This window comes from Thamnophis sirtalis, unplaced genomic scaffold, assembly GCF_051295495.1.
Source record: "Thamnophis sirtalis isolate CommonGarterSnake01/CBP01778 unplaced genomic scaffold, rThaSir2_p1.2 scaffold_3, whole genome shotgun sequence".
Lineage (NCBI taxonomy): Eukaryota > Metazoa > Chordata > Lepidosauria > Squamata > Natricidae > Thamnophis > Thamnophis sirtalis.
In genome coordinates this window covers 69955025-69969090 of record NW_028261383.1, presented here as the reverse complement: position 1 = coordinate 69969090, position 14066 = coordinate 69955025, and the positions used below count along the sequence as shown (strand labels likewise).

At 43.7% G+C, this 14066-nt stretch overlaps 1 protein-coding gene and 1 long non-coding RNA gene across 10 annotated transcripts in view; one reads left to right on the top strand and one right to left on the bottom strand.

The window, feature by feature from the left end:
• IQSEC1 (IQ motif and Sec7 domain ArfGEF 1) overlaps nucleotides 1-7491 on the bottom strand; it is a 307267-nt gene extending 299776 nt beyond the window's left edge. For 4 of the 9 annotated variants that reach the window (XM_087709086.1, XM_087709092.1, XM_087709094.1 and 1 more), the window contains exon 1: nucleotides 6242-7491. In XM_087709086.1, coding sequence (XP_087565212.1) covers nucleotides 6242-6522 — 281 coding nt within the window. In that variant the 5' untranslated portion in view covers nucleotides 6523-7491. Of the gene's footprint in view, nucleotides 1-5295; nucleotides 6196-6241 lie in introns of those variants that run through there. The other 5 variants (XM_087709088.1, XM_087709089.1, XM_087709093.1 and 2 more) reach the window with 2 other exon arrangements.
• A 277-nt stretch (nucleotides 7492-7768) lies between these two features.
• The window catches only part of LOC148047994 (uncharacterized), a 75637-nt gene continuing 69339 nt past the window's right edge, over nucleotides 7769-14066 (top strand). The window contains exon 1 of the long non-coding RNA XR_015695901.1: nucleotides 7769-8299. This is a non-coding gene — a long non-coding RNA (uncharacterized LOC148047994). The remainder of the gene's footprint in view (nucleotides 8300-14066) is intronic.

Below are 14066 nucleotides of genomic sequence, written 5' to 3'. Positions count from 1 at the left end.
TCGATTTTACTTCATAGATTAATACTGTATGAGGGTTAATGACGTGTTTAAATGTCATTTTAAGGCATAAGTCACAGAGATTCTTCTCCTAGTGCCTGGAGACTATGTGGACCTGGATGGCCTCAGCTGAACACTAGCAAAACTGAGCAGCTTTGGGGTTTGGGGCCTCCTGGTTCTGGGGACCTTCCATCTTTGATTCTGGAGGGCTTGCATTGTCATAGACAGAACTGGAATGCCATCTGGAGTTCCCCCTGCACTCATGGCTCCTGCTTCAAGGGGAGATGGTAGCCATGGCTAGGAGGGCTTTTGTTCTTCAAATGTGCCCATTCCTGGATCAGGAGGCTTTGTTCATGTATTCCATAATGACCTGGTTGGATTATTATGAATGGATTCTATATGGGAATTATCTTGAAGAATTGGCATAGAGTGCAGTGGTGGGGATGCCTGCTTTTCTGTACATGTGACATGCATGCTGGCCCAGCATGCTTCTAACTATAGCTCAAGGTACTGGTGAGTCACCTTTAAAGCTTTTCATGGTGTTCTGTTACTTATGGGACCATCTATCCCTACTTGTTTCTAGTCATTTCATTCAGTCTGGCAGGAGGGTATGTTCTGGTCAGTTAGCAGGGCCAGGACAACAGCCTCTTTGGTTATGGCACCCTCTTTCTGGAATATTTTCTCTCAGGAAATTGCATTGGCCCTGTCCCTGTTGGCCTTCTGTCATGGCCCCAAATGTAGTATGGAGACTATTTCTAATCATGGCTTTCACATTTTTCTGAGTGCTGTTTTATGTTTTTTGTACATTTGGTGATATTTTTTTAATATTGTTAGCTGCCCAGAATCATGCATTTCAGATGACCATAGTTTATTTGCTTGTGACTTAGAATGTAATGCAAACTCAGCCAGTGCAGTTTGCAAACCAGGGTTTATATCTTAAGATTGTTGTGTGGACCCAGGCTCTTTTGAATCACTAAATAATTCATGGTTAAATAAACCATGTTGTAATACATGTGTACCCAAAACATAAAGTTGCAATTCAAATAAGCAGCCACAGGCAGATGGATATTGCAGATAATTTTTACATTAAGAATTATATGTTTGCTTTGCTTTACATTTACTGTGATGGCTTTCCCTCCTAATCTTGTTCTGGTACAGTTTCTTCCTTTTTTACTACTAGAAAAATCATATTTCCTTGTTTTAAACTGAAGCTTCTGGTACAAGGGTAATTGTGGCATCTCTGAGCAATTCTGATTGAAAGCTGGATATTTTTGGGGGGTTCAGAAGTAAACAATACTATCAATCTTAATCAGCATGACCAATAATAAGTGATTGGAACTGCAATTTAATAGATTGGAAAAGCTATATATTATACACTACTATTTAAGGTGGAGTTAAGTGCATCTAATACATAGGATAGGTTTTGTTTTTGGGTGGGATTTTTTTTTTTGTATAAGACAATTGTTAGTTTTTTGAGACATCAGAATTCAATGCTGATATATGCATTAAGTGCAACCTATTTTAAAGAATAGGACTATAAATCAAATAGTACTATTCCTGACAGCAGCCATTCCAAACTACCTTGTTCTCCTAACTGAACAAGACATTTTCATCTAAACAACTTGTCCTGCAATAACCAACTCACTATATTTAAAATTGTAATTTCAGTATTAGTATGTTAGTTCCAACATTTACTCTTGACAGTCCTTCCTACCCTTACCTAAGATTTTATTATTTATTAGTCTGCAATCTACTGCTATAAACTATAAAATTCCTTTCATATTTTGCAAAATGGCAATGAAAGTACCGTAAGATTGAAATAGTCATATGACCACTAAATGTTATGATATGTTTATATGCTTCATCATGTACAGAGCCTCATTTACATAACTTATTTGGTAAAAAGAGTGTTCAAGAGATATTGTCAAGTTTTTCTCCCCCAGTGGCTAGAAGTTTTGGGTGTCTGGATAGAGAAAAAGCAGATTGCAGCTCAATCCTGGCAAGATCACGTTGCTAAGGGTTCTGAAGTCCTCACATCCAGAGATCATTCCATCTCTATCTTCGCATGGGATTGCACTTCCTCAAACCCCACTGATGTAATTTGGGAGTCCTCTTGGATTCGTTTGCTGCTCACAGATCACATTGCAGCTCTGGCAGCTATTGCCTTTTGGTAAATCCATCTGATGTACCACTGATAACACATAACTAGATTGAGGGGCTCTATTCATGGCCACCCATGCCTTTGCCACCTCCTGGTTGGTTGGACTACTGCAAAGAAGCTGCCTATGAAGTTGCAACTGGTCCAGAATTCAGTGGCACGAAGCCTCATCTAATGGTTCTGTGAGCTTGCACTGACTCCCAGTGGTTTTCCAGATAAAAGTCAAGTTGCAAGGCTGTCCCTATATGGAACAGAGGCAAACTATATGCAGAACTATCTGTATACACTGATTTCTGCTTACCATGTTTGACAGCATGAGCATACTCCTGGCTCCTTTTTGAACCACTGCTTTTTTGATGGCTGTTCTCTGAAACAAATATCTCCCCCCCATGATATACAAGCCCAAACTTTGCTCACCTTTTAACATCTGCTTTTGCCCCAGGCATTTGGAGCCAACCTTTTGGTTGCTTTTATTATGACTGGTTGTTATTCTATAGTCTCTATTTCATGTTCACATTTATGCATTGAGTACATTGTCACATTACATGGGTTTTTTTCAGGTTGCGTTTTTGTTGTTGTTGTTGCACGACACTCAGAGTACCACTATTTGAGTTGGGTGGCCTTATAAAACCAGAAAATAAATCTAATGGGATTCAAGAGGCAAACCCCGAGATTCCCTGTGATTCAAATGAGCCCCTTTCAGTTGGTATTCAGAAAGTTTCAAAAACATGATTATTCTCAATAGCCAGGACATTAAGTCAGACTAGTTAGGTAGGTAAAGTCTATACATTTTCTGAAGATTATGCATTGTTGTTGTGATAGTTATAAATTAATTGTTGGGGTGTGATTATTATGATTTTAATTAATGTTATTTTATTCTTAGGAGTGCCAGTTTGGAGTAGTGGTTAAGGCATCAGGCAAGAAACTGAGATATCATGAGTTCCTGAAGGTCCCTGAAGCCTCTGGAGGGCCTCTGGGGGGGAGGCTGTTTCCGCCCTCCCCAGGCTCCTATAAAACCTCTGGAGCCTGGGGAGAGTGAAAAAAGCATGCAAAAAATGGGGGGGGGGTTGCCTCTCATGCATGCATGCGCACTGGGGGGGTTGTGCATTGCATTATGGGTGCAGCACGCCGGTGCACAACCCTCCTGTGCTTCCCCCCTAATGGCACATGAGCCAAAAAAGGTTTGCCATTGCTGCCCTAGCCCATGACTGAGTTAGGCTTAAAACATTCTTAACTGTACTTTGATGAGATGTTTCTTCATCCCAGTTCCAACACTATCTATGGTAATCTCAATTGATGGCTGGGGAATTCTGGGAATTGAAATCCAAAAGTCTTAAAGTTGTCAAAGTTGGATACCTATGATCTATACTGTAATATCTATCAGAGTTTGTACCCCGTTACCTTATAATAATATACATAATTTAAAATTATGGCTTTGGAGTGGATATGATTATACTTTTTTCAGATATCCTAACAACATTGCACCACATCTAGTAAAAAGCTGCATGGATTTTTGCAGATTGCCTTAATAGAGTCAAAGCAGAGAATGGAGCACAACCTCTAGTTCTAAATATTCTAATTACAAAGTCCCAAAACGAAGCCAGCATTTTTCTGGATAAACCAACAATATGTAATCAATATTCATATCACACAAAATAACGCCTCTTGGCTCAACATTGTGATAAGAGAAGCCTGGTAACTTTAAATGTTTGCCCTGAGCTGTTCTGACTATACCTCAGAAAGATTATAAGCACTCCATAAATACCCCAGATTAATACTGATCCCAACATCAAATCCACTTAAAGGACTTAAAGGAATACTGTGGTTCTCAAAGCTCTAACTCACTGCTTTCTTCCAAGAAAAAAACTGCTTTCTTGGAAAACCAGAAGAAACGAATTAATGAAAACATGGCAAATAATACATATTGTGCCTGATATTGGTAAGAATACCGATTGTTAAGAATTGGTAAAGGTATATTGATAAGAAAATGTCTAAAATATGACAGAAGGTGCATCTATATAATTTATTCTCTGGCTTTATATACAAAACAAACATACATAGAATTAAGGTTTCTTTTTTTAAAATCAACCCTCTTATTGTGAAAGCAGGAGCTCTCCTTCCTAAAAGAAGCATACATTACTCTAAACTATATTATAGGTTAAAGGAACTATTTCCCACTCTTCTTACAGGTTCAATCATTTATTTCATCAGTTTATATAGTGACTGGTTATTAAACAGGATTTAGTCTCAGTATGATTTTAATTAATTTTAACATTTGTAGCATGTAAAAATGTTACATGTCTTACTAAAATAAACAGTGTAGCCAACAACAAGGAGAAAAATCACAAGGACCAGCAATACAGTGTTTGGTGGACAGGAAACAAACAAAAACACATACCTCACTTATACATATCTTTATACTGGACAGGTAACAAACATTTAAGCCCACTTCCTGGGACTTCACACTGAGTAACTACATTAACTAGTACATGAATATAGTTCGTAATCCAATATAACATATTTTTTCTAGACGGAAGTCACCTCTGCATATAAGCAGTTGATTATATTTTTCTACGTTCATGCATTGTAAATATTATATATATGAATTTGCAATTGCAAAACTCTGCAATACAGATGCAAATGTTGCAACAGAGGCAGAAACTCAGTTTTAAAACCCACATACAGCAGAAATGGTAATCTTGGTCAAGGTAATCTTGGTCAAGAGTTATGATCAGCATTTTGCATTGTAAGCAATACTACTATTTGAATACATTTTAGTACATCTGCCTTAGTATACAATCTGAGCAAAAAGTTTCTTTTTAAATGATGCGGACTTGTAATAGCATGCATCATTTTAAGAGTCTTTTCCCTTTGCCTATGGAAGGGAATGCCAGCTGTAAAAAAACTTTAATACAACTACTACTGGTAACTAATTAGACATCTATCAATGAACACTTGTTGACCTATTTAATTAAACCCATTAGCTGAACAGTCCCAAAAGAGAAATATTGTTTTTATTAACTACATCACAATTATTAAGTTTAAGACGACATAATAGCCATCTCAAAAAACTTTTGCATTTAGGAGGGTGGGGGAACAAGACAGACAAACAATGTAACAAAATCCAAGAAACAAAGTACCTGAACATTTTGTGCCATGAATTCTGGTTAATAAATAGGTTTTCCGTATCTACTTAAAGACATGTGCTAATTGTAATTTCAATCATTTGTAAAAAAAATAAAATAATCAGAGATGTTCTGTTTTTGAAACAGCCTTATGGGAAGCAGTAATATAGCTAAACGCCTTTCCATCTGCAGCAAGCATTGCATTATGGAGGCTTAAAGCCATCTGAAAATAGACCCAAGGATTGAGAGCAAACTGGTTCCTGACGATCAACAAGTTTAGATGTGAAGGAGTCACAGTTCAGAAGGGTGGCCACCTGCCAATGTTTACTGACTCTCATTCGTTAGGAACTAACTCCACCTCCAAAGTCTCCAAACTCCACTCATCATACTGCCTTGCACTAGAAGACCAATTCTTTCTCCAGGACTAGAAGGAACAAAACAGCATCCTTCACACCCTTTCCCCAAACGTCTCTTCTTGGAAGCCTTCCGGATCCCTTAGCAGTAGGTGCAGTTCTGTCCACAGGCAAACCGCGGGGTTGAAAACCCTCTCCCAGAAATCATCCCTTTTTGGGATCGGGGCAAGAAATTAGGAATAAATTCCTCGAAGAAGAGACAACTTCGCCAGCCAGCCGGGGGAGGTTGCCACATAACATCTCAGCTTTTTTAAAAATATTATTATTCGCCTTTGCACACTGGCCCATAAGAGAAGAGGCAAAACTAGGAAGAGCATCAATCAAAGCACGAAAGAAACCAGCGGGGACTGGAGAGAGCGAAGGAGAAAACGCGTCTTTGTCTGAGATCATCCATAACCTCATAACTACCCAGCCAAGACCCCCCACAAAGACAGGGAGAAGCATCGGCTACCAGCCTCTTGGCTAATGCTTCGTGGTCACCTGGACTGCTTTACAGCGTTACGTGTGCCCCCCTCCACACGTCGATTAAGACGCTCCCCGTTCCTTACTTTTCATGCTGGGAGATTTCTTGCCCCTTCCCCGGCGGTGCGGACAGGGCACCCTGCTGCTGCTGCTGCTGCTGCAGAAGCACCAGCCTGCAAGTGGCCAGGTGCCGCCGGTGCTCCTCCTGGAGCCGGGCGTTCTCGTGGTACATCTTGGCCACTTGCTGCTCGAGCTCGTCTATCCGAAGCTTTTGCTTCTCCAGCAGCTCCTGCTGCGTCTCAATGATCTTGTTGAGTTCCTTGAGGTACTCCGCCGCCTTGCTCGGGTTCTCCGCCGGCGCCTCCATGGCCCGGCCAGTTCTGGTAGCCGCCACGCACCTTCAGAGGTCTGAGGCGGTCTTGGCCACAGCTCCGGGGAGGGAGGGAGGCAGCAGCAACGTCTGGGAACTCAGCTCGACCGCGGGTGTCAAAAGTCGACGACCCCAGCGCCAGTCCGGCTGTCTCTCCCCCGCAACACACACACAGTTGGAAGTCCGCTTCTCGGCTAAGGAGAGTCGACCGAGCAGTTCCTATTCCGAGCCGCCATTGCCCGCGGGGCCCTCTTGACTGCTTTTGACCCAGCCGGCCGGGCGTGTTGTTTCCTTCACCGAGAACGTCCCGCGAGTCTGGCGCGCAGGTTTCCTTCCCGCCAGCCTTTTTCCTTCTCTTCAGCGAGCCCAGGGAAAAGTCTGCCCCGGCCAGCTCCGCAACCAGTTCCCTCACCTCAACCGCCTCTCGCGTTGACTCCTCCCGCTTCCTTTCTTGTTTCGTTCTTTTTCTCCCCTCTCGTGCTCACGCAGGCGCTTTGCCCCCCCACCTCCCTCCGCAGCTTCTGTTACTGGTCTCGTTTTAAACCGCAACAGCCCCTGGATTCCGCACGTCGACAACGCGCAAGGACCGGCGCAGAGTTTGCAAAGTGTCCGCTCCGTACTGGATGTGGCGCCGCTTCTCCGGCTCGCGGGGAGGAGGGGTTTGTAGAGAAGAGTTGGTGCTGAGCAGCTGCGTAGCCGACTGATTTAAGCCGCTGGGGTTTGTTCCTGTCGCCGCGGCGTCCTCTTGGCCGCTGCTAGCCAGACGGTCAGTGCAGCCCCAGCATTTCGCTCCAACCCGCTCTCCGACACGCCATAAGTCCCTTCCCCGCCGGGCGGGGAAGAACGGCGTGTGGTGGCAGCTGCAGGACCGCTGCGAAGGCGGGAGACCGGCCAGGGAGTGACCAGCACGTGGAAGCAAGCGAGCAGCCCCGCCGCCGCCGTCCCCTCAGCCCGGCTCCCCTTTTGGGTGAGAACCGACGCAGAGCACCGCTGAACGACACCGGCATAAAGATGGGAATATCGGCTGCCGAAAACGACGCCGCCTTCCTCCGCCTCCTTTTTCTCCCACCCAGTTGCGAAGAAGGAAATAGCGAGGACGCTGAAGAGCCCGGACGCTCCGCCAGGTGAGGGGGACAGTAAGAGCTCTCTCTCTCTCTCTCTCTCAAGGTGGGTTTGCCTCCTTTTCCTTTAAGTCTCCAGCCCGCAACAAATCCGTCCGGCGGCGGAAATTTAGACTCCCAGCTGCCTTCTCCGTATCAAAGGCGTTGGTGGCAAGCTCGCAGTTAGCTCTCCGAAATGCTTAAAACATCCCACCACACAGACACACGCCGCTGAATTTACTCCGGGGATTTCAATTCAGAGAAGAAAATTGCTTTTCTAGGGGAAAAGAGGAAGGAGGAGCTGGAAGGCGGAAAGTTAAGCCCGGCTGGCACTGCCCCAACCTCTCTCAGCGCCCTTTCCCCCCCTTGGGAAAAGAGGGCAGCCGGGGCCCTTCCGAACAGCAAGGAGCAGGAGGCCCCTCCTTGTCAAGAGCCGGGGCTGTTTGCAAACATCGCCAGCCGGGCGCTCCAAGCGGCAGCTTTCTAGTCATATGGCGACTGCCAGCGCTTTGAAGAGGAAGCCGGTCTCTCCTCGAGCAGCAGAAGAGCGAGCGGCGTCCTCCCTCCAGGGGGACCTCCGCGCGAGTTGTGGGCGTGGAACCTATTGGAAAGGATCCGTGGCGGTTGACCAAAGAGACGATCAAAAGAAGGTGCCTAGAGAAATAGGGAAACCTGTAAGTTGGGGAAATGGTGGGCGGGAAGGGGAAACGGGATTTGCTTTCCTCTTTCTCGATCACTTCCCAATTGCCTTTCTCTGTTTTCCTTCCCTCTGCGTTCTGAAAAGCGCCTTGATGCCCTACGGACTGCAGGTTTTGCTGCTTCACTAGCTGTACAGAGAGTCCTCGACTTACAACAGTTCACTTAATGATCATAAAAATGACTTTTCACAGTTGCAACCTTTGCAGCATCCCCATAATTAAAATTGATCAAAATTCAGAGGCTTGGCAACTGGTTCATACATAGCACCATTGAAGCATCCTGAGGATATGTGGTTGCAATCTTCTGACAAGCAAAGTCAATGGGGAAGCCAGAGTCACTTAACAACCAGATTACTAACTTATCAACTGCAATGATTCACTTAACTGTGGCAAGGAAGGTCGTAAAATGGGGCAAAAGTCACTTAACAAATGTCTCCCCTAACAACATAAATTTTGAGCTCCATTGTAGCCATAAGTCAGGACTACCTGTACTGGTCTCTGGTTTGCAAAAAGTCGGTTTCTGTGAAACCAATCTAGGTTGAAGTTTCTTCTAATGCTTGATTTAAAAGGCAGCTTTGAGGTAAGAAGGTTATTCAGAAAAAGAAGAAACTTGAGGCTTTCGAATAAAGGAGCTAATAATGGTAAAGGTTTTCCTCTTCCCTTTTCTGCAACATCCAAGGTACTCAGAGTAGTGTAGATCCATCTAATAACAGAACTACCCTGAAACTGAAATAGGCTGCAAAAATACATTCAGTGTAACTGTGGTTAATGACTCTTCAAATTAGCTTTCCCAAGCCAAGAAAACTACAGGACTTGTTGGGGAATCGGACAATGATTGAACAGAGGGGGGAAAATACTAATATGCCAGAGAGATGTATCATTTAAAAAATACTGTAAAAAATTAGGACCTTGATCACCAAATTTTAACACTGTTGTAATTATTATTACAGAAAAAAGAGGAAGAAATCTTAGAAGTTTAAACAAATGCATCTTACTAAAAACAAATATAATACCTTGATAGATCTATGTAGCCAGCTTAATAGCTAACCAAATAAGTCTAAAATATTAAAATGATTGCCCAAATATTTGGGCAACCCAGAGTATTTGATTCTTCACCTGACTATATGGAAAAGGAGGAATGGGGAAGGAGTATTTAGCAAATATGAAAACTCTGCTGTCTGCATTTATTTATAATCTTAATAATGGGATATGGGGGGACTTTTTAGCTAGAATCTCTTGTCTTCCAATTGCACACAGGATTTTGAAATGAAGGAAAGCACAATGATAAATGACCCATGCTAGTCAAAGTACCTAATCTGAATGTTTACTTTATTTATTTATTTATTTATTTATTTAGTTAGTTAGTTAGTTAGTTAGTTAGTTAGTTAGTAGATTTATAGGCCGCCCAATCCCGGAGGACTCCGAGCGGCTTACAAAGCGAAAAGAAAAGTAATTAATAAAAAATAAAGGAAAACAATTTAAAACATCACCTATACACCCAATCTGATTGGGGCTGGACCTCAGCAGTGAGGTCAACAGCCCCAGGCCTGCTGGAATAGCCAGGTTTTAACAGCTTTTCGGAAGGCCATGAGAGTGGGCAAGGTCCGGATCTCTGGGGGTAGTTCATTCCAAAGGGCCGGAGCAGCCACAGAGAAGGCCCTCCTCCGGGGAGCCGCCAGCTGACACTGTCTGGCTGACGGCATCTGAAGGAGGCCCACTCTGTGGGATCTCACCGGCCGTTGGGAGGTATGTGGCAGTAGGCGGTCTCGCAGGTATACTGGTCCTAAGCCATGTAGGGCTTTAAAGGTAATAACCAGCACCTTGAATTGTGTCTGGAGACCAATAGGAAGCCAGTGCAGCTCGCGGAGGATAGGTGTAACGTGGGTGTATCTTGGTACACCCAATATCACTCGCGCGGCTGCGTTCTGGACTAGTTGCAGTCTCCGAACACTTTTCAGGGGCAGCCCCATGTAGAGCGCATTACAGTAGTCCAGTCTTGAGGTGACGAGGGCGTGAGTGACCGTTTGAAGTGCCTCCCGATCCAAATAGGGTCGCAACTGATGCATCAGGTGAACCTGGTCACAGCCGACAGATGGTGTTCCAATGTCAGCTGTGGATCCAGGAGGATCCCCAAGTTGTGGGCCCTCTCTGAGGAGTGTAAATTCTCACCCCTCAGGATTAAGGATGGACTATCTGGACTGTCCTTTGGGGACAGCATCCACAGCCACTCAGTCTTGTCAGGATTGAGTGCAAGTTTGTTCACTCCCATCCAGATCCTGACAACTTCCAAGCATCGGCACATCACGTCCGCCGCTACACTGAGCTGGCACAGGGCGGAGAGATACAATTGCGTATCATCCGCATATTGATGGTATTTAACCCTGTACTGTCGAATTATCTCACCCAGCAGCTTCATGTAGATGTTAAAACCACATTTAAGGGGCCTAGGGGTCGACCTTTGCCCCCAACCAACACCAACTGCGACCTGTCGGAGAGGTAAGAGGAGAACCACCGTAAAATGGTGCCTCCCACTCCTACCTCTTCCAGCCGTCGCAGAAAGATACCATGGTCGATGGTATCGAAGGCTGCTGAGAGGTCAAGGAGCACTAGGATAGAGGAGTGTCCCCTATTCCTGGCCTGCCAGAGATCATCGGTCAGTGCAACCAAAACGGTTTCTGTACCCAGGCCTGAAATCAGACTGAAAGGAATCTAGGTAATCTGCTCCATTCAAGGACCGTCAGAGTTGAAGCGCCACCACCTTCTCGACAACCTTCCCCCAAAGAGGAAGGATGGAGACAGGACAGTAGTTCTTAAGAATAGCTGGGTCCAGAGAAGGCTTCTTGAGGAGGGGTCTTACCACTGCTTTCTTCAAAGGTTGCGGGAAAGATCCCTCCTGTAAAGACGTGTTCATAATCATCTGGAGCCAGCCTCGTGTTACCTCTCTGCTGGTTGAGGCCAGCCAGGAGGGGCACGGGTCCAGTAAACAGGTGGAGGCACTCATCGCTCCCATGGCCTTGTCCACTTCCTCAGGAGTGACAGGCTCAAACTCATTCCAGGTAATCTGATCAAGACTCTCCCTCGGCATCTCCGCTGGTACTGCCCAAGTGGAGTCCAGGTCTGCCCGAATCTGAGTGATTTTATCTGACAGAAACTGAACAAACTCCTCAGCCCTTCCCTGTAGGGGTTCCCCCGCATCCTCACCCTTCAAGAGGGAGCGGGTTACCCTAAACAGGGCGGCTGGGCGAGATTCTTCGGATGCAATAAGAGCGGAAAAATGTACACATTTTGCCGCCCGTATCGCCACTAAATAAGTCCTAATGAAGGCTCTTAATAGTGTTTGGTCAGATTCGGGGTTACTAGCCCTCCAGCGTCGCTCTAGGCGTCTCTTTTGGCGCTTCATCTCCCAGAGTTCCTCGGTGAACCAAGGTGCCCTCCTGGATCCACTGCCGCGGAGAGGCCTCAAAGGCGCAATCCGATCCAGTGCCTCAGCCGCTGCAGCATTCCAGGCAGCGACCCACATTTCTATTTTAAGGCTATGAGTAAGACACAGTGGATATTGTTCAGCTTTCCTCAACCTTTTGCTTCCTTTATTGTCTAGCCTGATTAGGAGTTCTGGAGAAGGTCTATAGAGATTCTCAAGTCATCCAGGTCATGGTTGCCCAAAGGTGCTTTTTTAGGAGGCAACTGGACTTTCTTGTTTTTTTTCTTCAAATGTCTTCAAAAGAAAAAAAAATGATGTCCATTTGCCTCGTGAAAAAGCACCTGGGGGACAGTTCTGGACAACTTAACACTTCAAAGAATATTTTGGGCCATTTTCTTTTGCTTAATATAGAGCTTGAAACTATATATTTGTATATGGATGGCTAGTTTGTAGCTCAGGTGTACCATTGAAATTTAGTCAATATCTTAGAAGGAAACCTACAATCCTTTGGTACTAAATTTCATATTTCTGCCCAAAGACCCTTTTTGTCCTTGAGATCCATAGCAAACCAACACACATTCTTCCTGGTGTATCCTTTACAAATAAATAAGCAGGGTATGCTTTTTTGTTAATTAAATCAGCTTTAGAGGAAATCCAGAAAAGATTATTCTCACTTAAAGAAACTCTAACCCACTTTATTGCATTCTTGTGTTAGCTGAAAACCAGGTCCTTGTTCCAGCCCAAATACCTCATCTGATTGGCTGGAACCCCCTTCCTTAGCCAGGCTCTTATCAGAACTTCCAGAAGAATTGTTTTAAAATAAGTTTTCTCCAGTGTTTTTACTTATTAGAAGAGTGTCTTATAGGAATGTTACAAGGTCATCCACACATTTTAAATCACCAAGAATATATAGTGGTTGAACCAATTTTTTAAAAAAAAGCTTTTACAGGTATTCCTCATTTACAAGTATCTTGTTTATCAAATGTTTGCATTTATGACAGTGATGAAAAAGCAACTTTATGACCAATCCCCATATTTATGACTTCCACGGGTTGTAAAGCAAAAAAAAAAAAAAAGCTAAAGATTATAAGCACAATTAAGGTTTCATTTAGTAGCTGCTTCGCTGAATGACCAAGTAGATGGTCCCAAGTGTCACTAAGTGTGGGCTGCCTGTATCACTGTACTTGCTACTCTTCCTCGCCCCCTTTTTTCTATCTTTTCCTTTAAATACAGAGAAGATAATAGGTAGAAATAAATGTAGCTATATATACTGTATATTCTAATTTGTATTGTGTTTTATTATTTATTTCTATACACTTTTGGAACTAAAAGCTCCATTCATTCATATACTCATGCATACCTATCCAATTCAGAATTGAGTTTCAGAACAATCAAAGGGGCTTTTCTGTCATGCGTCTTTTTCTATGATGGCTTTGAAGAAGTGAAGTTTTCATGTAATACTTTCCAACAAGGTTTGATCCAGTGATGAAATTCAGTTTTTTAAACTGTGGTTCTGTGGGCATGGCTTGATGGGCCAGGCAGGAGAAGGATACTGCAAAATCCCCATTCCCTTCCCACTCCTGTGGGAAGGATATTGCAAAATCTCCATTCAGAGGCCAGCCAGAGGCAGTGTTTGCCGGTTCTCTGAACTACTCAAAATTTCTGCTACCGGTTCTCCAGAACCTGCTGAATTTCATCCCTGGTTTGATCAGTTTATCAGAGATTAGCTAGTTACAGTTTGGCCTTTTTCTTGCACCACCTGATATTTTTCCAGTTCAGTGTCATTGCTTCACCCAGTTCAAATGGAATAATCTGTTGTTTTGACAACTATAGCTAATATCTTCTTCAAAATCTACATTCTCGTACTTTTTTCAAGAGGTATAATTTGAAAGCTTCCTAAGAAAACCTTTCTGCTTCCATGTCCTCCTCTAGAAGGATCTCGTGTATATTTATCTTTCATATACATCTGTTTATATAAATTCTATAATACTATAGTATTTCTCTAAATCATGGTATTACACCATGATTGGCATTATATGCTAGTAATAATATACTAGCATTAACATACTGATTCATGTTTAATTAATTATGTTATTATATCTTAATGTCTGTGCAATGGCTCAGCAGTTAAAGATGCTGAGCTTGTCAGTTGGAAAGCTGACAGCACAGGTTTGAGACCCGAGTTCTGACCGATGTGTGAGCTCCAATCCTCGCTCCAGCTCCTGCCTACTATCAGTTTGAAAGTATGCAGATGCAAGTATATAAATAGGTACTACTTCAGTGGGAAAATAACAGCATTCAGTGTGCCTTGGTGTATAGTCA